Below are 26,644 nucleotides of genomic sequence, written 5' to 3'. Positions count from 1 at the left end.
AAAAATTACAAGTAGATTACCCTGACTAGTTCAAGAGTTATGGTTGTCTAACTTCAATCACTAAACATATCAATGAAATTCCTTTCATAATAATTCACAATCACTAATTAAGAAAAGTTTATTTAATCATAAATAACTCTATATGGTCATTTTTCATATACACTTATTGTCATATACTAGTGAAGATTAAGTTACGGGCAACTTCTGAGAACTGTTAATGGATTAATATTACATACACATATATACCTATCGCATAACTATTCAGTAACTAGATTATGTATAACTATATACCTCGTATTATATGCTTCATTTTGACTTAGAGATTACAATTATACGATTTAATGTTCTTATGTGCAGTTTATTGATTACTGTCTTTCAAGTTCACAGCTAGTTTTTTTGGCTTGATCTTGTATAAATGTTATTTCCTATTTTATATTGTGATACGGTCTGTTTGGCTGATATATAAACGAAGTATGTTTGAAATAAATGATTCGCATACTGGAAGCTGTTACTCGCGTTTCTGGACTCGATCGAACGGGCTAAGTGAACAAAAGAACGCTAGGCTGCACATACCGGTCGAATATCACTGGTTTGACACAGTACTAAGATTGAATAAGTCATATTTCGATTGGCGAATAAATCACATGATAATTCGCCAACCTTAAAGTGACAACACTTATAAATACAGAAGATGAAATGAATCAGTCCATTGTAAACAGTACAATGTTTTTTATGTATTTTTTTAATAAATGAATCTTTAATACGACCAATAAGGATGTTAATACTTCCGAAAAACACGTGTTCTCGCTGGACGTTAACTCTTTGTTTACTAGTATATCTCTAACCGACATAAATCTTGGGGAGGTAATTTGTGTTAGTTTTGTCATAGTAAGAGTGAGAATCATAGTTATCATTATCATTATTATTAACACTATTATAAGCAACTAAACTAATCACATCCTTATTATTTTTTTTGTACATTCAACAATAAAACACCATAACAACAATAGACAACAAGTAAAGATAAAAAAACAGATTGTTACCATCCTCATCATCATCATCATCACCATCAGTGATTGAATCAATTACATAAACAGTAAACAAATGTATCTTTCTTTTTCCCTTTTTTTTTATTTTTTTCATGGAGGCAGACTTAAAAAAATAATTGTTCTTCTACATAGAGATAAAGATTAAAATGAACAAGATAAAGAACAACTACAAAAGAAAGAAAAGAAGTACAATAGATCAATCTATTTATTTATGTAATTCTATGAAAGATGCACAATGAAAGTCAATCAGTTACAATATAACACCAGGCACATATATGCATCGATCCAAGTTGCCTCATCACGAACAGTACTCAAAATCATTGTCATAAATATTAACATTAAGAGTATCTAAGACGAAATGAAATAGACAGAGGTCATATTATAGGTTTTTTCTCTCTCTCTCTCCGAAAATTTAACATCAATAACAGACAATAAACTGATTATGATAGAACTATTTAAGTATACAAATAAATTTGGGAGAATAGTTACAGATTGAATAAGATTTACATAAACAATCACTTTCTTTTTGGCACTCATGGAATAAATACTTCTCTTTTTTCTAAATATACTATAAAGGTACTAAATCGAAAGTATTTGTTTCTCAGCTTTGGAAGAAAAAAAGTAAAAGACAGAAAATCATCATAGAAATGGAGTAGAAGCATTAACTAAGCCATGGTATTATCTAGTCTAAATGGTTTTTTTTTCCAAGATCAAGAAACAAAAAAATGGTGGTTAGTTAGAGGTATGTTTAATTCTATACAGGAAGAGAAACACAGAACTCTTCTAATGAATTACTATTTTTCAATGAAGAATACAAATGTTCTTTAATTAGACGCACATATGCACAGTTCAATGAATGATCATACGAATTAAGAAAGACTAAAATAAACAAATCAACCATATAAGATTAAATGAATTCTCTATTCAACAAAATAGTTAATTCATAGACTTGTTTATAGTAAAAAATACAGTGTACACATAGGAGAAATGAATCTATACCTATGATCCATATTTTCAACAATAGATCAATATACCGAAATGAATATGCATATACAAAACCTATTTGTGCGTATATTATCATCATCGTCATCATTATCATCAGTTGTATAATATAATCAGTATTATATTGAAGTCTATGAAAGAATTCCAACTAACATCAATTCTCAATAATAATAATAATAATAAATTGAAGTGATGATAATCAATAAGCTTTATACACTGAAAAATGTTAAGTCAATTACAATACAATAAAGAATAATTATGAACCATATGACAGAAGCAATTTTACACCTATTTCTTATTCTGTGTGAATATAGACAGATAACTATGCATAAAGAAATAAGCGACTATAGGATAAAATGAGTAGTATAGTTGGTTGGTTGTCAGCCAACTTTCTTAAACTTTATACAGAAAAACAAAAACAAAAAAAATCATACACATTAAAAAGAAAGACTTCTGGTAAATATATTTGAAACAAGAGATTTGAACAAAAAAAAGGTAATCGTCGATGGAAATGTTTCTCTCTTGTTCCTTTCTCTCTCTCACTCTCTCTTTCTCTCTTTCTTTCTTTCTTTCTTTCTCAAATAAACAACAGTAATCTAATAACTAAATAAATAAGTGAATATATCTGTAATCAAGGAAGCACTAATCAATCTTTATTGATATTGATTAGATAGGCATAGAAAAATAAATTTCATAAGAAGAATATTGTATAAATAAATTAAAATGAGAAACAGATTAATGTAGTTGAGATGATCTTAGCAACAGCAACAACAATAACAACAAAAATAATATTCAAGAAGGCATAAACAGATAGTTATGTACAGAATGTTTTAGTTTTGTTTTGTTTTTTTTGAAAAAAAAACAAAGTTGAATAGCAACTGGGAAAGATTGTCCATGACTAAGTTCAATAGAGTATCCTAGTTAGCAACCTACCTCTATATACTTCCTCCACCATAAAGGGGATAATAATAACATAACATAAGGAAATATGTACAAAACATTCAGTATATATCTATCATTGTTTCTATAAATGCTTGATCCCTTTTTATTTATCCATTCCAATCCTATCACATCAATTGATTTGTTGTTGTTGTTCAAATTGATATGATGAATTAGATGACCATAATTGATTATCATTATTGATTAAATTGGATGATTGTATTTCTTTATTTAATGTATTCAACAAGCATTGCTCATTATTATTATTATTATTATTATTACCATTACTATTATTGTTAGTAGTATTATTATTATTATTAGTAGTAGTTGATTTCATTGTTACATTCAATTTCATTTTATCATGATTATCTAATAGAGATAAATTTTTTAAATTATGATAATTTTCATTATCAAATTCATTGAATTCTATTGTTTGTAATAAAGATGATGATAATTTCGATGATAATTCAGACGGTGTACGATAACGTCTTTGACGTGCTATAATTGCATTATTTGTACATAATATAGGATTTGTTGATGGTCTAGGAACAAATACAATTAATGGTGATGTATAAGAATCATTATTATTACTATTATTATTATTATTATTATTATTATTTATTAATATATTTGAATCATTTGTAATTTGATTATGTAATTTAATTAGACCATTTGATGCAATAATATCATAGGATGATGTTGAAGACGATGATGAAGATGAAGAAGAATTAGAATGACAATTATTATTCATAGAAGTAATAGGAAAAGATGATTGATTTTCATGTAATAAATGATTTTTTATTTGTTTATCTGAATCAATAATAATCTCTTTATTATTATTAGGATAATAATGATTATATGGATAATTTTCAATTCCATTATCATTACAATGTTGTATAAATGGAGATGAATGATTATTCATAATATTTGATATATCTTTATTATGATTATTATTATTATTTTTCACATGACGATTTACCTGTAAACATTTTGGATATTTATCATCGGAATCAATATCACTTGATGATTCACAAGGAGGTGGAGGTAATGGCTGTTGTGATGATGTACACGATGAATGAGGTAATAATGTTTGAATACATGTTCGACGAAAACGTCGACTACTAATTACATGACCAATATCATCAGTATTGATTTCGTTCGATGGACGTCGTTCAAACACATTGTCATCATATGGTGATAGACGATTGGTTTTATTATTCTCTTGAAGTTCAGTTAAACCATTACGATTCCAGTTAACATGTGATCTACTATTACCGTTTGTATTATTATTATTATTATCATTCACAGAAACAGTGCTTAAACTACGTGACTTATTATAACTACTATTATTTGAAGTATTCTTATTCCATAGAATTCGACCACGACTTGGATTGTATAAACGAGTATCAATGGACTGAGAATTATTTACAAAGATTTGTTGATTTGTATTATTATTAGTAGTAGTATTATTTTTATCTGGTCGACTGAGTGGGCCAGTTGTACTAGGACTGATTAGACGATTATTTATTGATGGTTTTGATTGATCACAGGATGATGTAAACACTTGATGACTATTCACAGATGATTTATCGTGATTTTCATTCAAACTATTATTATTATTGACACTACGATTACGAGACGGTTGTTGCCAAGATGTAGGTGTTAAACTAAGTCGTTGACGTGATGGTGCAGGAACTGGTTTACAACCGTTAACTACTGAATATTTATGTAACAAATTACAACTGTCATTATCATGTGGTGATGATCCATTAGAGTTTGTTAATCTCATAGAATATTTTCCATCATTATAATTAGAATTACTGATAGAGAATCGTCTTAAACCTTCTGAATGATGAGATACTTCATCTAAATTACATCGAATTAACCTTGAATGACGTCCAGATGATGTTGATTGTGTTGTTGTTGACGTAGTAGTGGTGGTGATCAAACGTCCAGACAATTTTGATTTTAAATTCGACTTTTTAAGATTACTGCTTGATAAAGATTTTACATTAGTTGGCAACCCCTTGTCATTCGTACTAAATGAACTATTAATATAATCACCACATCCAATATCATCATCCAATGCACCGGCAATGGTAATATTAATGTTAGTGTCATCGACTTTTTTCATACATTGCGAATTGGTCGTTGTTGCAGTCACGATAGTGGCATGATTCGTTGAAACCTGATGAGTAGATTTGACATCTGATGTTCCAATATCTGAAACATTATTTTGAGGCTGAGCAGAAACATCGATAACAGGACATTTATCAGTCACAGTTTCACCAGGTTTCTTATCGATCGATTCATTTGGTAAGTCAATATTTGATGAGTCTAACATTAAATTCTGATTATCATTTACAGTTTCACCTAAACCACCATCAACGCCACCGCCAATGTTGATATCTCCATCGATATCAACTAAATCTTGACTCGATAAACATAAACCAGCTAGCTGGGTCATTGAACCTGCTGCATTACTATTCAATCGGGTTAAGCGAGACAATGATCCCGATGCATAACGTCCACCTACAGTACTAATTGCTATAGCATTGGTCATTTGAGCAATACTAGCTTGACTTTGGTCAACGGTGTATCCGAAATTCCCAGTTAAAATGCTTACATCGTTACCACCATTATCAATGACATTATATCCTTCTTCTCTAGGAGAAGACATGAAAATACATTTATCAGCCACAACAATGGGTGAACGTGTATTTGAACAAGCAGGACGTGTTGACTTCATGGATGAATTATTATAAACATCTACAACGCTACTTTGTTGGTCACGATGACATTGTCTAGCAGGCATGATAACAGGTAATCGTGAGGGTCTGTGCTCAGTAAAGTTATCATTTTTGCATTGTTCACAGTTGGACCTAGATACTGAATTGTGATAAGCTACTTCGACTGATTTTCCAAGTTCCGTTAGGCTTCTATTATGCGGTACAGCCATACCATTTGAACGTCTCAATGAAGCTCGACGGTTTGAAGTACCAACAGATAGACCTTTAGTAGAAGTTGAATGTCTACTACGTCTTAAATCGTTGTTATTATGTACAACAGGATGATATCCTAATACATTGTGAGTTGTGTTTGTACCATTATCAATATCATTTGTACCTTTATGACGGCTATCTAAATTTTCTTTAACAGTAGCTGTGACTAGTTTCCCAGGATCATGATTTCCAAAGTCATCGACTACATCAGCTGTTTGTAAAGGTGGAAGGTGGGAGTGAATTTTATTATTATGCTTTGAAATGTCTCCACCTGGTATTAAATCTGGTGATATAGTTTTTCCATTCAAAAGTTGCGGCACATTATCCTTTAAAGATTCATTCACACTACTGACTAGATGATGCATGAGATTCCCTCCATTGTTAATACCAGTAGTACTCAAACCCACATTATCAAGTCCTCGTTGATGTTGACCAACAACATCATCAACGTTACGATTATAATGACAGATAGAGCGCTGAGGATGATTTGAAACTAAATTTTGATTTGTATGAGTTCGTCTGTCAGTGAAACCAGTAGGTTGTGCATTACCTACATCCATATGGTGATTATCTTGTTGTTCATTTACTGCAGGTCCGGGTGGAATGGAAGATGTATTTGTTGGATTGGTTTGTTGATTATCTATTGCTGTTACAGGTTGTTCCCAATCAAAAAGATCAGTCTCATGAACATCACGACGAATCATGGCTTGTTTTATGAGACCATGAAGCATAGTATAGTCAGGTCGATCCGAATAACTACATTCTTCAATGTGCTCTAGGAAGGCACGATATTCACTTGGAAGGCAACGTGTAAGCGTCATATGATTAAAATTGTTCTTAATTTGACCAACCTAAAATAAGAAAACATTAATCATCATCGTCATTAATATTACCGTAAACGCTTGCAAGAGTCTTGTTAAGTTATCAAGCTTTTAAGTCATCTTCGATACTAATTCTCGTCTCCCAAGATGCAGTACACGATTTTTAAAGCCTATTTTTGATTATATGACAATAAGTAACAGTTAATAGTTATTCCACAAACTGGTGAATAGTTGTGTTTAATGTAAACTCTTTCACTCTCTCTTAAGCATTTGTTATAAAACCGGGTAGTAGTGGCATTTGCACATATGTATGAGAGGTTCCTCAAGTGCGTTGGTTTAAAAGGAATTGTGACTTCATTTCTGCAACATGAAACAATACAACATCTAAACGAATAATTTTAGATGGTGGATGGAGGTAGTCAACAGGAAACCCTGGACCCGGGTTTCGTGCTAATTGGCACTCGTCAGCAAGGTGTACCTGTAGTCTTGAGGGAACTGGTGCTCCCTGGCGGATTCGATCTCGTGTCACCCAGCTTCAGAGACGTTACCACTGAGCTATCCGAGCCGTGACTAACCTCCTGTAGGACTGAGATGTAATAAGGACTAGACAAGCATGACATTGATCACCACCCAGTGAACAATCAATGAATATTAAGCTTACGACTACTTATGGATAGATACACAATATGAACATGGTGACAATAAATTGCAAGTTCAAAACTCATTCGACATATATCAATTTGGACTGCTCAGTAATGGTATTAAAAAACCTCACATATATAATGTAGTTCAAGACTCAAAGATGGCTTATTGATTGAGACATTTAACTTTCAACCAAAAAAGTTATAGGTTTGAACCCAGCTCAACAGATTTCCGTCTAGGAAACCGGGTAATATTGTGTTACTAGTCCTCAAAATTGGGATGTAACTCAAAGTCAACTACGCAAATCTGTACTCAACAAATAGATTAATTCAACTATACTATTGATTGATTGATTAGCTAGGCCAATATACAATAACAACACTTAATAAATTGAAAACCCGATAAGAACGTATGAAGTTGACTTGAATGCTTAGAATACCAAATTCAATCAAATATACAATTGTTTAAAAAGTATCAGATGAATGGTGGAGTAATTGATGATAAAGATTCGAAACCTCACATCAATTGATTTAGTCTAGCTGATCGATGAAAAGTGACTTTAATAAAGCCGACTTATTTGTACTTTACTAGTATTCGGTCATGGATGTCTTGAAAACAACGCTTGCATATGAGGTTAGATGCAGAATACTAAGTGAAGCTATAGAACCGGCTGACAAAGTCAAATTAGTTGTTCTGAAATATATATATATATATATATATACTTAATCACCACTTACCACGACGTGCGATTTTTGCTGGTATAGATGCAGGTTGGAAAGATTGATGCTGACAAACTGAAATATGACATCAGTTCATGAAATTAATGACTTTTGGACTGAACCGAGTTTATAAGTGAAGACTACTTGATTGAAGTCCGCTTGATTACAATGGTCAATAGTTGGAGAGTCTATGTGACATGGCTTGAAATCGGTCCAAATGGCATAGATACATTCACCACATGCCTTCAGATATTTAGTTTCTAAACTAAACTGTGCTTTTTTTATTCCAAGAATTCCTTCTTTCTTTTCGAAACATATTGTCAATTCCTAACCTTCTCTACTAATACTACTACCATTAATATTGTTACTAATTCTACTACTTCGGGATATGTCTCGATAAATTCATATCACTATTCTGTAGTCACTTTAATATATGTACCATGTTCAACGATGCTCCAAATTGGATTAACTGACTAAGCTAACAGGCTGTCAGTTTTCATACCTTGTAATATGAACGGAAACACACAAAATACACTCACCTGTTCTTTATCTTTAATTCTACGCCATGGTAATTGACCTGATGCGAATTCAACAAGCACGTAAAACATCGACCATAAATCATCATGTCGACCCATTTCACGATTCATATGAGCATTACGCGATGCATAACGTACTGTTCCACGAAAACCAGCTACTGGACGTGCAGGTCTAACATCTCCCTTAGGTGTTGTATATTGACGAGCTAAGCCAAAATCTAGCATATAAATTGTTCGACAGTTTGTCGGTAATCTACCAACAGCAAAATTTGAAGGTTTAATATCACGATGTAAAAATCCAGCATCATGAATAGCCTCGATAGCGCTTAAAATTTGTAAACTTAAACGTATTATTGTGGATGTGGAGAATATTCCACGGGGCGTACTACGTCGTAAGTCTGCGAGATTTCGGCCCTGAAAAAGGCGAAACATAGGTACGAATGAGTTCACTTTCATCCATATTAGGCATTCAGTTAAATATAAATTACAGTTCAAATCAGTATAATTAAAACGACTCATGAATACAAATCTTAAAATATATTGAAAAATATTCATGTTAGTAGGATAGAGTGATAAATATTTAATGTTCAGAATAGAAGATGCAGAGTCATCCGATTTTTAGCCAATCGGCACTGTGCTAAAGCACGAATCAAGAAGGAATTAGGAGACTGTCATGTACATTCTGCATATACTATAACGTTTTTACTACACTATCTCTTGTTAAAGTAACGACCGCTTGCACATGATCAATCCAAGTGTTTCATACTTGTCTGTGGACTGCAATCACCAAGAGATGCTGATACTCGTAAAATCTTCCTGAATAAAGTTGAACAAGACTAACGGTAATGCCACAAACAGTGACTGTGGGATACCAACGACTGATAAATTTGATAAACGTGGAACAAGACACAGTAATGTTGCAGTAACTAGGATAATTGAATGAAGTATAATCCATTGTGGATTCAAAACGATTAATTAATTAATTAATTGAACAAGTTTTCCTTCGGACACATAACGAGAAAATTATAACTTGAATAAGATTTTGTGACGAAATGGAGACAAAAGTGGTATTATTATTATCACTATTATTACTATTAGTAGTAGTATTAGCGTTAGTAACGATGAATATTTTACCATATTTATCAACTGAACAGCTATCGTACCAAGAACTTGTAATGACAAGGTTAATTCCGAAATACTTTTAAAAGACGTTTCGATAATTCACTAAGTGAATATCCTATTTATAAAGTAAACATTAAATGGCAAATGTCACATAATAATGCATAGTATTACCATATATAAATAGAAGAAAATTCAAAAACATAAATTACACAAGTCAATACAATTCAATGAAGAGAAGTAACCCAGAAATTAGGGTGTTTGGCATGAGGCTACTACTTCATCTAATTTAGTTTGAGCAAGTTTACAGTATCACTAGCTTATTCACATATAATGTGTCGCAAAACCAAGTATAAGGATCTATAACATTGTTATGTTTCGTTATTGGAAACGGCGTACTGCAAACACAAGAGCCAGAGCCTCTTTTTCTATTTGACTGTACTTTCTTTCTGCTGGGGTTAGTGTACGGGCTGTATGCATAATGGCTTTTTCCGACGCATCCGGAAACTGATGGGAGATAACAGCGCCTAGGCCATGCGCTGAAGCGTCTGCAGCTACGATGATCGGCAAGACTGGATCGTAGTGTGTCAACAGCAATTCCGAACTAATAATGGACTTCAGTTTACAAAAGGCAGCGTCACATTGTTTAGTCCAGTTCCAAGAGCTGTTCTTCTGCAGTAAGCTATTGAGTGGAGCGCGAATATCATGCATCGATGGAACGAACGCTGAGTAATAGCTGACAATTATTGGGCATATAAGTCATAGTGTTTGTGTGGAAGTTAATGTACTGATTATTCAAATCGATTTTCGATGTTTATAGGGTTCAACATACTATTTTAAAGTCCAGTTCACAATAGAAAAAGTTACTGTTCAAAGTTAAATCCATAAATCTTTACAAGTATATAATATAAATCATATCATATGTTATAAATTATCACTTTTGTTATAGATTGTATAGATTAGCTGACTATTGTGAAAGGTTATTCAAAACACACTTAGTAATAATAAGGATGATAATAATTACATATTATGAAATATTATTAGGGTTTTACATCATTAAGACATAGACGCTAAGGATAGACACAATTCCTTTTTGTAAAAACTATACATTATTGACCTACTTTGACAATAATAATAATAATAATAATAATAATAATAATAATAATAATAATAATTAGACAGATATTTACTTTATTAAAAAGAGATAAATGAAAATATGTAGAAATGACTGTGTTTTCTTCTTGAAAGAAAGAAATATAAACTGGCAGTGAAAGGAATTTTAACTTAAAATATACAATTAAAGTTAGTTAGTTAGTTAGTTAAATACAATATACAATCTGAAACATGTTGATTAGTTCAATCTACTACATCACAATAGAATAGTGAGATGATTTAGTATGAGTAATTACAGTAGAAACAGTAGTTAGTGATAGTATAAAACAACACAATTTGTGAAGAATGAGATTATAGAATAAAAAAGTTATGACATAACTTAGATACCTAGAATCCATAAGAAGATAAGAAGTGAAAGTAACTGGGTCACTCAAATCGATTCTGAGTTAAGTGTCCTAAAGTTATCAATCAATGTTCAGTAAAATTAAAAACTCTAACCAAGTAGTTTGTACCTACCTACATGATTCATTCTAACAGTTACTATCTTCATGAACTGAAGCCATGTTTTGGGTTGGCCGCCTCTAGCTTTCTTTAAGCTTGCTTCTATACCAGTCAACATTGACCGTCAAAGTAAACGGTGGTTGAACATACATAATACATGTTTCAAACACAATTCACAAGGACTAACTATTTCGTCAAACCATTTACCAACCCTTATTTATTTAGTACCCGGTAACTAACCTCAGTAATCTCCACTCAATAAGTTCCAGAAAAAATAAGTAATGCTTCGAAGGCGCCTATGAACAAAACACTAGTTACCTACATATATTCTGTATTTTTCAAGGATACGTTTCACACTCTTAAAGTAAAGAGAGAGAACTGCTGTACGGTATACTCGTCCTTTTGCTGACCATGTCACAACTCAAACCATTAGTTGACCCAAAAATAGTTAATTTATCAAGTAAATGTTGGGCCGCAATGTAGAATGTATTAGTTATTGGATAATTGATTCAACTGAATTAAAGATGTATAAATATACAGACAATAGTCAAGCCCCTTGCTAAATACACAAAACACAACCAGTAAATATAATTAGTTTGGTTAAACAAATATTTAACAATTGTACGTTTTTGTGAACAACTTAACAACAAAATCAACGGAATACTTCGATGACCAATGAATATCAGATGTGAATAAAAAATTCAACTCTTCAAATAACATTTCAAGTTTGGAACAGAATTTTAAACGAATTACAATAGTTATAACTATCCCCTTACATGGAATCAACCACAAGTCATAATAACATAGAACAAAATGTTGACAAAGAAAAATAACAAAAGATAAAACAATAATAGGAAGAAAGCGTAACACTAAATGGAAAGCATTATCGAGTAACCAATAAATTTTTGTTTGAGATCATGAACCGATTGATGTTAGGTCACCATGGAAATCCACGATCCCGCCTCACGGATGCGCACTGCTGAGGAGTCCCACAATAAAACGAAACGGCCGTCTAGTGCTTCCATGTTCTCAATGGTGGTCTAACATCAATCGGTTCATGATCTCAATCATAAACTTAATAATCTCCACAACCCTATACTGATAACCAATAAATTGTTTGATTGTTTATTTTCTACATAAAATTATAACCATCTTTTTATAAAAATAACAGAAAGTTAACTCCTACGAAAAAATTCATGCTAACTTGGTAACAGTCAGCTACAGCGTAGGACCAGGCACATATATGCATCGGTCCAAATTGCCATACCTCATTAGCACAACAAGATGAATACCAGATTCATAGAAGTAACTTAGTAACCTTCAAAAGATTTATATTTTCCACTTTACTTTTAATAAAATCTGAAGTAGAAACATTAATGAAAATAGTTATAAGCAACGAAAAAATTCGTGATGATGTAGAATACTGGAAAAATGTGTATTAGTTCAAGTGATCAAATCATACAGATAATATAGAGAAAGGAAGTAGAAATAATGATAAAACATGGAATACAGTTTAAAAGTAAAAAAATTCAAGTGAAACGTTGTAAATATGGAGTATTAGATTATGATGAAACTCAAAATTTCAAAGGAAATAAGTAAATGAACATATCTAAGTCACTGTAACTGATCAATAGTTAAGCTATACACCCATTAAGTATTTAATAGCTGATAAAGTCTACAATAACTACATCTGTAGCTTTTCTCCGGTTACTACCGGTCCCAATCCCGGGTAAAAAAGGAGGGTTGGGTATAGGGTCAGCAACCTCAACCAGTAGAAAACAGTCTTGATAAATAACTGCTAACGAGAATATATAATTTAAATCATTTAAACTCTGTCCTGTGAGTTGAAGGATCGTCATTCAGAAAATTTATGACGTCTCATGGTGAAAGCCGAGATTCTTAGGAAGTTACGAAGCCGATGCCCCTTCTAACAAACAGAGCAACTATTTTTATGAGTACAAGGAACGTCCGAACAATACAGGAGAATTAATCAAATAGCTGTGTAAATGAGGAGATACGAATTGGCAGTCCTTGGAATCAGCGAAAACCATTGGACCCAAGCTGAACAAAATAGGTTAGATACAGGGGAGATGCTGATGTACTCTGGTGACGAAGAGGAAAATGCTCCACATACTAATGAGTCGCTTTGATGCTGTCCAAAAAAGCACAAAACACACTTATTGGGTGGAAATATCATGGATCAAGGATCATCAAAGCAAACAAAGAAGGAGAGAATAATAGTAAATGTTATCCAGTGTTATGCACCCACAAACGATAGCAATGACGACGATAAAAATCAGTTCTATGAGAGGTTGCAATCGATCGATCATATTTGCATTACTAAGAAATTCAGAAGGTCAATGGAGGACGTGAGAAACAAGAGAGGAGCTGACATAGCTTCAGATCACCACCAACTGGTGGTTACCAAGAAGAAACTAAAGATAAAGAACTACTAGACAACTGGACAAACACCATTACAAAGGTTCAATGAAGCCTTCCTTAGACATACTGACAAACTCAACGAATTCGAGATAACTCTCAGCAATTGTTTTCAAGCGTTATAAGATCTACTCAAAGAAGAGGAAACTTCGATGGAGAAACACTGAAAACGGGTCAACTAAGCACCAACTTCAATGTGTTAGGAGGTGCTGGGTCAAAAGAAACATCATCATAAAGAGTGGGTCTATTAAAGCCCTGAGCAAGATTCAAGCAAGAAAGAACAATAAGTCAGCAATTAACAACAGCCTACCAAGAGAAGAGAAATTCGAGGCACAGACCGAACTGACCGAAGTAAACAAGTAAATGATGAGGAGTATTAGAACTGACAAGTAGAAATACGTGGAAGATCTGGCAACGACAGTGGAAGAAGCTGCAAGAGACAAACATATGACATCACGAAGAAAGTGGCAGGGGAATATAGCAAACCAGAGCGAACAGTCAAGGAAAAAGAAGACAGACCAGTCACTGAGAATGAAGTGTATCGGAACGGGTGGGCAAAAAAATTGAAGAAATCTTGAATAGGCAAGTTCCATTGAATCCACCGGATATCGAGACAGCACACACATACCTTCCTATAGACGTCACTCTACCAACGATCGAAGGAATCAGGATTGTCATCTGACAAATCAAGAATGGGAAAGCACCAGGACCTGACAACATGCCAGCTGAAGCACTGAAGTCAAATATAGAAGTAACTGCAAAATTGCTTCATGTTCTATTTAGAAAGATTTGGGAAGAGCAGAAAGTACAGACAGACTAGAAAAGATACCTCATCAAAATAACAAAGAATGGAGATGTAAGCAAGTGTGAGAACTCAGCTTCAGAGACATCACACTATTGTCAGTACCAGGAAAGGTTTTCAACAGTGTTACTGAACTGGATGAAAGATTCAGTTGACACCGAACTTCGAGATCAACAGGCTGGATTCCGTAAGGATCGGTCGTGCACAGACCAAATCGCAACAATACAGATCATTGTAGAGCAACCAAGTGAATGGAACTCGTAAATATACATCAACATCTTTGATTATGAGAAAGCACTTGACAGTGTGAATAGGAGAAGAATATGGAATCTTCTTCGACACTATGGTGAACGTGAGAAAATCATGAACAACAAACAGAATTCATACGACGGACTACACTGCAAAGTCGTGTGTGGAGGACAACTCACAGATGCATTTGAAGTAAAGACCGGTGCCAGACAATGCTGGTTACTATTACTTTTTCCCTTTCTCCTGGTGATCGACTGGATTACGAAGAACACATCTCAGGGGAAGCACAGAATACAATAAACAGCTTGCGTGAAACTAGATGATTTGAACTTCGCAGACGACTTGGCTCCAATACACAGCAACAAATCCAGGTAAAGAAATCCAGTGTAACAGTAGGCCTCAACATTCACAAGGGAAAAAACAACATCCTCAAATACAACACGGAGAACATCAACTCAAAGCACTTGATGGAGAAACTCTGAAAGAGGTCGAAACTTTCACGTACCTGGGTAACATCACTGGTGAACAAGGAGAATCTAATACAGACGTAAAGGCAAGGATAAGCAAAGTAAGGGAACGCATTCTAACAGTTGAAGAACATATGCAACTCAAAACAACTGTCAGCCAACATCAAAGTCAGAATCTTCAATACGAACGTCTAAACAGTTTACTGTACGGAGTTGAAACTTCGAGAACTGCTACAACTATCATCAAAAAATACAAGTATTTATAAACAACTGCCTTCGCAAAATACTCAATGTCCGTTGGTCGGATGCCATCAGCAACAGCCTATTGTGTGAGAGAACATACCAGGTTCCAACTGAGGAGGAAATTAAGAAAAGACGTTGAAGGTGGATAGGATATACTTTGAGGAAATCATCGAGTTGCATCACGAAGTAAGTGCTAACATGGAATCCTGAAGTGAGAAAGTAAAGAAGACCAAATTACACACTGCCGACAATTGGAAGCAGACGTGAAAAGGATGAATAGCAACTAGAAAGGATCGCCAAGAAAATAGTTCGATAGAGAATCCTGATGGGCGGTTTACGCTCCTTCACGAATGGTAAAAGGCAAAAGTAAATCTACAATCTCAGTCAAATGGTCAGTGACTAATTGACGGGAATTAGTCATATACAACAAATAACTTACGTTTAAAAAGGGAATGTTTTCTGTTTGATCGATTAACCATGTAAAAGCAATAAATGACAATCAACAAGTGATCATGAAACAAAGCAATAAGTATGTAACTACTAGTCTACTCTTGTATAGATCATTAACTTAATCGTTACAGCACTCAGATTTTAAATACTTTAATTACAATTATGAATTATCATCTACAGACTATATTTCTGACAGTTAAGTAGTACCAATAACTTTCATATAAAATGTAGTTAGTTGAGTATGACTTGCTACTTTTTTTTTTACTAAGTTCCAACAATTAAGTAATCCCATAAAAATGTACCTATTTAGTAGTTGTACGAATTAATGATAGCACTTCCTATAAATGACAAACGTTTCGACGATAATCCCTCATCATCATCAACAACAACAACAACAAGAAACAATAAATATAACTCAGTCATTGTACACCCTATAAATATATACAAGTTATTTTCAACTAAATTGTAAACTATGAGGATATAATTAACTGATTGTCCAAAATATAGATATATTGTAAAAATTAAACCATATGACCTAATTATAATTAAAATAAAGTGATTGGATTAGTGTAAATTAATGTATTACACCAATAGTGGGATAATAATTACATATTGATTAATACAAATTACACAAGGTTGGAAAAGCAGTACATATATATATAACCAATACAAAGATATAACCAAAAAGGAAATACAATTCATTAATTTGTTTTTGTTGTTGTTGTTGTGTGTGTGTGTGTAAACAACATGAATGAATTTCTTTAAACAGAATAATGTTAACTAATTTATAAGGACAAAGTGGTTGCGAACTTAAACATAGTTTAAACAGTTAACACAACTAACTGGTTATGCATATGCATAAAAGTAAATAAAAGAGAAGATAAAATAAAATGTTAGGGATTTATTAACTATGATTTAACCTATGAAAGCAATAAGAGCTTCATTTTTTATGCGTAGAAATCTGTACCAACTTGATATGAACATGACAAAAACTGGATAAAAGGTGTTAAACTTAGTATATATAGATAGGGATCAAATCAACAGAAATTTGTGAAATCGATAACCCTGAGGGAAGAAACCCTGTTTTTTTCGGTCTCATTTTAAAGTAAACTTAATTTATGGATAACATTAATGATATGACTGAATGAGAACTTTATTGAAAGACCTAATGAATACCTCTAATTACATTGATTAAATTACATATGCCTATTAAAGCACGAACTTTAGAAGGACAGGAAAGAGATGAGTAGTTACCTAAATTCAAAATCATTTTAAACTGTTCATCATCCGGAACCTGATAAACATGGAACATAAAACTGAAACTTTTGATACATAAGAAAGGGGAAGAAATCAGACAAAATGAGTTGGTCATCATTCCATTATTCTATACTTTCTTCTGTATACATTACATGGTAGAATTAAGACTGGCTGATTGTATAATTTATTCGTAATTGACTGATACATTGGTAGTTCCCAATTTTTGACGTATTTACTTTTTATAAAAAAGGATAATACAAGGTCAAAAAAACATGCGCCCTTTTAGATGAATCGATAATGCATTTAAAAAATAAAGCTGGAAATGGTCGTATAATCGATAAGGAAATATACAGAAATACTATGTTGAAAGAGATAGAGTTTGGTAAGATATAAGAGCAGGAAAAACTTACAGTTTAATATCATTTGACTATTATGAAGAGTGTAGCAGGTAACTAAAACATGATCATCATTACCCTCTATTATCAGTCACATCTGATAACATCTCAAGCCATTGAGTTGGAGTATTTCTCTACAACCTCAACTACAGAGTATTGATGAACTGATAGATGTCAGTTCCAAATAGCTTTCATACTATGACATCGTATAAACTGACTACCTAATTCTCCACTTTTCTTATCTACTCCCATTATTCAGAAATAAAATGAAATGGGAAGCATCTGGAATGACAATTTACAAAATACAAACAGCTCAGTTATTAAAATAGATATTTCAATATTGTAATACGAATTATACGTTAATGGTTACTCTAGAAAAATTACCCAATAATTCTATGGTAGTTATTTTAATGGAATATTTTCTTAAAAACACTATATTTTACACTAACCACTTAGTGATAAATAAACACATAATTGAAGATTCTTTATGAAAGTACTATATCAACTTGAAAGGAATTTAATTAAGTTCATCATTAAAAGAGGATAATAATTCACATCTGTATCGTTAGTTAAAGTGAAATTAACAAATACCAATACATTTGTTGTAATCTACTGCATTTATTTACCTTTTTACTATAGGGAAACTGATATTAATTTGAGTTCATTAAAATGAAATTGTATTAAACTAATATATAACCAGTAAATATATAAACAGAGATGCATGGTGGCTAATAGTGGAATCTATTACACGCATCTCGTCCTATTTAGAACGCGTCAGCTGGATATACCTGCATCCCACAGTTCATATTCACTATCACATAGATATACTTTGGTAATAAATTTATAAAAACTAAAAGCTGTAAACATTTCTAGGTAGTTAAAAGAAATATCAGACCTGGGACCGATCTTAATCAGCTAAATTTACCACAATTCACATCAGAATAAATAGACATAATATCATTAATCCCTGTAGGGAACCAAGTAAATGAAATACTGTTTAAAAGGAATAAGTGGAATCGAAAGAAAAAAATGAAACGCGCAAAATAAAGACACGGTCAACTTTAAACTATGTGCACTGATGTCATAAATCACAGTAGTCCCTTAGTTATCGATCAGGAAGTCTTCAGTCCTACTAACATGGTTCAAACCAGCAGTCAGTGATTGTATAAATTAATCGCATCCTAAGCCTTCTTTTAATCAACTCATACATTAGCCAATGTAACAGATTGGGATAAGCGATGGATTGTTGTACTCGAACAAAATACTTTCCAGAATGTTTATTAACCAAACTCAAGATGGATAATAATATAAAGCTTGATAGTCATTAGCGTATGAATACTTAATAAGGATATGATATTCAAAAATAAACCGAATTAGTCTAAAATCAATACGTGACATAGCTACACATTATTTATAATTTTTTTATAAAGCAGGAAAACTACATTACGAGGTGATGGAGAAGATTTGTAGTTCAGGTGAATGATTTTGATGGAGTTTTGTTCTCTGAGTTGACTAAACCATCCAGCACTACATTACGTACAAAAAAAGGTTTCATTAACAAATATGACCAACAAACTTATTAATCAATTATAATGTATGTATAGGCATTGTTTCAAAATTTATCAAAAAACAAAACTTAACAAACAGAAATCAATGCGATAATTCCATCATCACATTCTTTCATAGGTAACAGAATTGTTACAATGTAATGAAGAGTTCTTTATTATCAAAAACATTCGGCATTCAATGAACTTCAGAAGTTGAGATCATGCGTCAATTGAAACTAGACCACCATGGAAAACCTGGAAGCATTGAATGGCCGTTTCGTCCTATTGTTCACATCCGCAATCCCGCCATTCAATAAATTAGCAAAATTCTGATAGAGATTTTATATCTAATACTAAAAGATCGATCTCTATTCTTGGAACTGATAAACTACAATAACAAGCATCGTGTGATATCATATTCGGAAGAAGTGAATATTTATAAATCAAATATTTATTTATGGGTAATACTTCATATTACTTATTGACTGTATATGTGTACGTGAATATACATTTGCAAAGTAACCGGAAGTTACTTTCAACACAATAGTTCAACTGGAATTATGTAACTAATTTTAACTTATTTGTTGTAATCTAAATACGACTTATTATATGGTAATTTGAGTCATTAGTTAAGTAGTTAAACTGATACAGTTAGTGCTAGATTGAAATTTCTAAGAAATTAGTGACTTACAAAGTGCTTAAAATATTAAACCATAGATCTTGTTAAACGATAATAATTTTTTCCTGACAACTCTGATCAAATCAAATGGTGCGATAATTTAGCTCTGATGAAAATGACTACAAGCCATATATGCTGTCACTATTACGTTCAACACAAATTATGCATCACACAACAATATGCACTGATATATAATACATAGCAAAGTTAGAACTAAGTGAATTCAGTATTATGTATAGATGTTAATCTCAACCGCAATTAAAGTTATGTTGCGCAATACAAAATTTTTAACAGGACAGACTGGAATTGTGTTGAAAAACATTGATTGCCCTGTTTTTAGTCAATCAGAAGTGGTGGATAAATGGTGAAGACTCTAGAATCTTCTTGTGTAAAATTATAAAATAGCATTTTCCCTACCAAATATTTATTCTCAGTCAGCTAAGTCCGTTTTAGAATATAACCACGTTTCTGTCCAAACCGTGTCCTGATTTTGGGGACCGGTCGAGTGAGGTAGTATCCGAAAACGCTAAGCAGTAAGAGTAAGAAAGTATCATCAAAAACATTCTAAACGAGAAATCTATTTAGTGTTTGTTTTACTTAGACCTAATAAACACAAATATATGTTGTCCCTAATCTACGCAACTGAAAGTTTAAAACAATCCAAATAAAATGATTAATCTAGGTTTGAAGAAAAGGAAAGACGCTTGCTTAGATCGATTTTCGATGAAGTAAAAGTTATTTGATGTTAGTCTTTTCCGTAGAAAAAAATTCTGTATAAGTATGGTTAATTAGTTTAATATCATACTGTTGTAAAAGTAATAATGAGTCTTAAAGTGTTACCATTAAATATTTGATTGGTTATTTCACCAGGTGCATATTTGTGTGCTTGGCTTTGGAGTCACACTTCTCTAAGTGTGAGGGCTAGTGATACTGCTCTATTGCCCAGGCCGAAATAGGTGAAGAGGAGTTTGGACATGAGACTTAGTGGCTGAAAACCGTAGAAGATGAGCCACCACTCCATGACCATTAAATGAAGGCTAATAGGCTATCTTTCAAGAAAAAGACATTCATTGATATAAAGAAGCTTTCATAGCAAAATACCAGTTCACACAAACAGCTTAGTAAAGAAAAAGTGAATAAATTATCGGAAAATAGTATAATACTTGGCTCAATATCAAGTATAATACAAATAAACAACCTCAGGAGAAACGTCTTTACACTATAACCCAATCTAATTATTAGTGGTAATATGATCAGGAAATTTCAAGTCATTTGAGGAACCACTAAACCAATCCACCTCTAATAAACCCTTAACGAGCGAGAAAAAATATCGAAATTCACCAAATAGAATAAAAAGCGTGGATAGTTATTAAAAGAACTTAATAATTTACTCTTCTGCAACTGTACACCTTGAAAAAACTAGCGTATTATTAAATGGATATGTAGACCCCGAACGACAGTAGATATTTTGCTGTTAATGAACAAACTAGTAGCGAATGAGGCATTCTTATGAAAGACGCTGTACGTATGATATCACAAAAATAAGTCATTTAAATAAAGCACTGAAGTGATTTTGGTGATAATGGAAAACGTCATGTTTGTGGTAATAGGTGACTCAAATTACTAAATTATGGGATTTGTTTAGCGGAACGGATATAACAGTTTATTATTATTATTATTATTTGAGCACATAGATATTGGTACAAAGAGGCACCAAATAAACAATAACGAACAGATTACTGTAAGGTAGTGTAATAATAATAATAATAATAATAATAATAATAATAATAATAATAATAATAATAATAATAATAATAATAATAATAATGGGGGAGATCGAAAGGAACAACCAGAAAGAATTTTTTCAGTTAAAGTAGTTACGGTCACTTTTTACGAAGAAAGTAAAAGAAGGTTACAGCAGGATCGCCATTGGTTTCTATTTTGAGCCATATCTGATAACGTCTCTAGCCACTGTGTCGCAACATCTCTCGGACCCCAACCAGGGAGTCGTGAAGGACCAACACAAGCCAGTCCTTTGCAGCTTTCTTTTATCCCACGACACCATGTCATATACTGACCACCTCTCCGCTTTTTCCAACCAGTCCCAGAGTCGGCAAATAATGCACGACGTGGAATTCTCTGAGACGACGTTCGTGGAACATGTCCAAGCCACCGAAGTCGATGTTTCAAGATTGTGACACCAATTGGATTATCGTCTCTGTGCCCGAACACACGATGCCGAACCTCTGCATTACTGACATGGTGTTGCCACTGAATGTCAGCAATCCTTCGGAAACAGCGATGATCGAACACAGAGAGTCGTCTAACGTCCTCAACTCGGAGAGGCCAGGTTTCACAAGCTTAGAGCAAAACTGCTCTCACCGACGCGTTGTAGATTCGACCTTTTACAACCAGACTAACATCACGAAGGCACCAAAGGTGGCCCAGATTGGCATAAGCCGCTCTGGCTTTCACTATACGTGCATTGATCTCATCACTCACGCTACCACCAGCACTTATGCAACTACCTAGATACACGAACTTCTCGACTACTTCTATCTGCTCACCATCCAGGGTGAGTACAGGATTGGAATCCTGCCAGTCTTGTAGAAGTACTTTGCACTTCGAAGGTGCAAAGCACATACCATACCTACGGACACTGATTCCAAACTGATTAAGTGAGGATTGCATGGCTTGGGCATTATCGCGCAGTAAGACAATATCGTCCGCATACTCAAGGTCGAGAAGTCTTTCTCCAGGCAACAGATCCACACCACCATTACTTACATTCATCAGAGCTGTTTCCAGAATGTCATCGATGGCAAAGTTGAAGAGGAATGGTGAGATTGGGCAACCCTGCCTAACCCCACTGCTCGAATGGAACAATGGAGAAAGGTGCTTGTATGTAGGGCTTTTAGGATGTTAATAAACTTCTCAGGCACACCCTTCTTCAATAGACAATCCCAGAGAACAGTCCTATCCAACGAATCGAAGGCAGCCCTGATGTCAAGAAACACAGATTGTAAGCAGCTGACGAGAAGCAACGAAATAAAAATGAATTCATGCTATTCTGCTAGAATGTTTGTTCTTGCTCTTTTCAAAATGATAAAGGGAACTATGTGTATGAAACACTACGATTGTTGACCTTTGAAAAGTATGGCGGTGTTCTAACATTTGGCGGAGGGTGACGATATGATCAATACATCTTCTACCAGAACGAAACGCAGCCTGCTCCTCGCGAGTCAATCTTTCTCGGGTTTTGAACAACCTACGAAGTATGACGGGAGCCAATAGCTTGGACGCAATCGGAAGTAGACTTATCCCCCGATAGTTGTTACAGGAACGAAGTGAACCCTTTTTAAAGATAGGGACAACTATCGACTCATTCCATGATGTTGGTACACTCTCTAGCTCCCAAACCTTTGTAAACAACGTCGTCAGTTCCTTAGTCAGAAAGTCAACACCATCTTTAAAAAAAGCCAGAGGTAAGTCATCTGGGCCAGGTGATTTGTAACGCTTCAAGAGTTGGAGTTCCTTGCGGACTCAGTCGTCACAGGCCATGGAGGGCAGAATACTACGCTCGCTTCGATCAGAACTCAGACATTTCACTTTCACTTGATAGCACTCATTTTTATTATTATTACTTTTGTATATACTACATCACTTATCTACCTCCGGTGCCCCTTTATGCTAATATTTGCGTTCAAATAAATAAGTAAATAAATGAACATCTAGTAATATTAAAGTCGGGAAACGAAAAATTAATTCTTGAATACACAAGTTTGTCTTCTACATTGCAAGTCAACTTTATTTTCTTCAGTGAGGGGTAGTACCTTAAACCAATACTTTGTTTAGCTTGACACCATACTACAATCAGTTTTAAGTTGGTCTACACTCTGTCTTCTCTTAAACTATGGGATTAAAACCACTTCATATCTATCTTTCTATGAACTAATTCCTTCTTCCTGTACTATGTCCTTATATGCAATCTTTCTTTTATATATTACCACCACTGAATTAACTACTTCTATGAATCCCGTGTTCATCTTGTTGTGCTAATGAGGTATGGCAACTTGGACTGATGTACATATGTGCCTGGTCCTACGTTGTAACCGACTGACTGGTCTTGGGATAACGACAAAAGCTTGGGTGATCACTTTAGAATGTAGTGCTAAGCTATGCCACTAAGTTGTTAAGGGAATCTAGTAATAAGACAAATATATTATAAAAAATATATTTCTTGTTAAGTTCCATCAGTTTTATGATCTGATTCAAAGTCTACATCGTGTGCATCTGTTCTTAATTCAAAGTGTTCATCTAAGGTTTAAATGAAGACGGGCTAATAGTCCAAATAATTTCTTTGCGTAAAATGAAAATTTTGTTCGACCAGCATGTAAGATTACAACTGTGCACCAAACCTCTTTACATACAATTTTAAACAATATCCTAACTCCTGATCGTTCGTGAAACAGATAAGAAACTGCTATACTATATTTGACTCAAGTACCAAGACTACCGTAAAGACAGGCAGACGCTTTTCACCGCAAAACAGGTTGTGAATAGTTTCGGAAGTTGAAGAATCTCAGTTTTAGTGAAATCTGATAAAACGTATACAGAGTGGTATTAAAATTACTACTTTAGAAAAACCAAAAACCTCATAAATATATAACGGTTCACACTGCAGTCTTTTAATAGTAAATTTATGCGAATTAATGAGACAAAAATAAATTTTAAAAGTACTTCCTAAACATCAATACTGATGCGAAATCAAGGAAAAGACACTGCATGACCCTAAGCATATATTTATACCAACAGCTACAGAGAAACCAAGTAAACCGTCCACACAACGTCAATTGAAATCCAAATGGGAATGTTAGATTGATTTCTTCCGAAGACTAGCATTTCAAAACATTTGCCTAGGCCCACCTCCAAAGGGACTTTCGAAAGCGTATTTGACTGATGTTTACTATATGAATGGCATCAGATCAATAAATCTATGAAAAGTGAGAAAACGACATGGTAGCCGTAATACCGATCATGTGAACCTAGATGAAACGAAATCATACCAGTGAATAGTACTAGTGTAAAAGAACACTTTTTGCGAACAACTTATACAACTATGCAATCATCTCTAGCCAGTAGCACATAATTTCAAGAAAATAATAGCGTAAGTAAGAGACTTACTTGAAGTGACATTACGACATAACTATAACGGTCATTCCTTCCACAACCCAAAAATTTGCACACATGTTCTTTGCCCTGTAGTTTCCTTAAGACTGCGACCTCCATTTTTAGAACTTGCTTGGGTTGTCGTGCTGATTCTAATTTTAAAGCTACTTTTTCTTGTGAACTGACTTCTTGAGCTTCGTATATCTCTCCAAAACCGCCACCTCCAATCTTTTTGATAATACGCCATTTCTCTTTAATTACGTGTCCGGGTAAAACTAAATCACTATCCGATGTAGCTGACGTCATCCCACATCGTTGTTAGTTGGTTCAAATGAAATAATATTGTGTTCCCGCCCCCGTATTCTGCGAAAATTTGAATCTTTAAATATTCAGAACGTCAAATTTGGTATTGAAACCAAAAACAGCAAAAGCGAGCACAAAGTCAATACAAGCAATGTATGAATTTGACATCCAACCAGTTGTCAAAGCTTCATAAGCTCGCGCTGTCAAAATGTATGCTGATATCAGCTGATGAAACAAAATCAGCTTTGAATAAGTACAAAGATTCAGTAAAACTACACACACAGAACTAAAATCTTAAAAATTTTAAAAGCATGGTTATGAAGAGATCTTAATGTACTGGAAGTATTTTCTGACACATACCAAGTGCTAGATGATACTAAAGTGGTTAATAAGTCCACTAAATAAAATATCTTGAGAGTGATGATAAACTATACAGTCTTAAGTGATGCACTTGTCTGACGTTTCACAGTTAACTATCCCCGTAATGTCATGATAAATGACATCTATTGTAAAATGATTCAGCCATCTGCTCGATAGCTGTACTATCCCACTCTTCTGTTTCTACCAACATGAAATTTCATTACGACTATGACTGTCAACTTCGTTAAAAATGGTCCACTAGGCTTATATATGTCGTTCGAGTACAAGGAACAGCCCATGTTCATTGTACAAAGTAATCTGAAGCATGCACTCTGATGGAAAATGTTTTGAGGCAGTACGAGTCAATGAGGAGCTGTGAAGCGAATTTTGAAAACCTCAAATATATAAGCATCTGGTTCGAGATGGCTTCTAAAAGATTTAGGTGTTTTTATACTTTCTTAATAACGTGTATAAGTTGGAGACTATTATTTCATCAATGAATGAGTCATTCTCTTAGCTGCAATCTGAACAGAATGAAGCAACACAACACCGACATTTTAAACCATTGACTTATTTTTAATAAGAGAACTGGTATTAGTAATGATTCAATCAAGGAGTAATACTCGTGGCTTGCGTCTCTACTATTTTATAAGATGATATACTAGCTATCCTCAGAGCAATCACATATAACTCAAGGTTTAGTAATACGGAGTGATGTAAAGGAAGTATTCAGTCGTATACAGACGATTTGTGTTAGAATGTTTGGTAATATTTTCAGAAAATTCTGGTGCACTATATCGTCAAAGAGTGAAAATGAGAGGAGAATATCAAGAATTAGGTT

General features: G+C 33.6%; 1 protein-coding gene across 2 annotated transcripts; it reads right to left on the bottom strand.

Annotated features, from left to right (window-relative positions):
• Positions 1 to 765: 765 nt before the first annotated feature.
• Positions 766 to 25,681, bottom strand: TTBK2_1 (Tau-tubulin kinase 2). 2 transcript variants are annotated; one of them, XM_051217326.1, is made up of 3 exons: positions 25,156 to 25,681; positions 8,714 to 9,124; positions 766 to 6,843 (listed from the first exon to the last, which is right to left on the bottom strand). In XM_051217326.1, exons 1-3 carry the CDS (start codon positions 25,444 to 25,446, stop codon positions 3,124 to 3,126), a joined length of 4,422 nt encoding a protein of 1,473 aa, XP_051064712.1. In that variant the 5' UTR covers positions 25,447 to 25,681; the 3' UTR covers positions 766 to 3,123. The 2 variants fall into 2 exon arrangements, with proteins under 2 accessions (XP_051064712.1, XP_051064711.1); XM_051217327.1 differs by lacking the exons at positions 766 to 6,843; positions 8,714 to 9,124 and adding an exon at positions 24,761 to 24,965.
• Between the last annotated feature and the right edge of the window lie 963 nt (positions 25,682 to 26,644).

Source organism: Schistosoma haematobium, chromosome 5, assembly GCF_000699445.3.
Source record: "Schistosoma haematobium chromosome 5, whole genome shotgun sequence".
In the NCBI taxonomy this organism is placed as follows: domain Eukaryota; kingdom Metazoa; phylum Platyhelminthes; class Trematoda; order Strigeidida; family Schistosomatidae; genus Schistosoma; species Schistosoma haematobium.
This window is presented reverse-complemented; position numbering and strand designations above follow the sequence as displayed.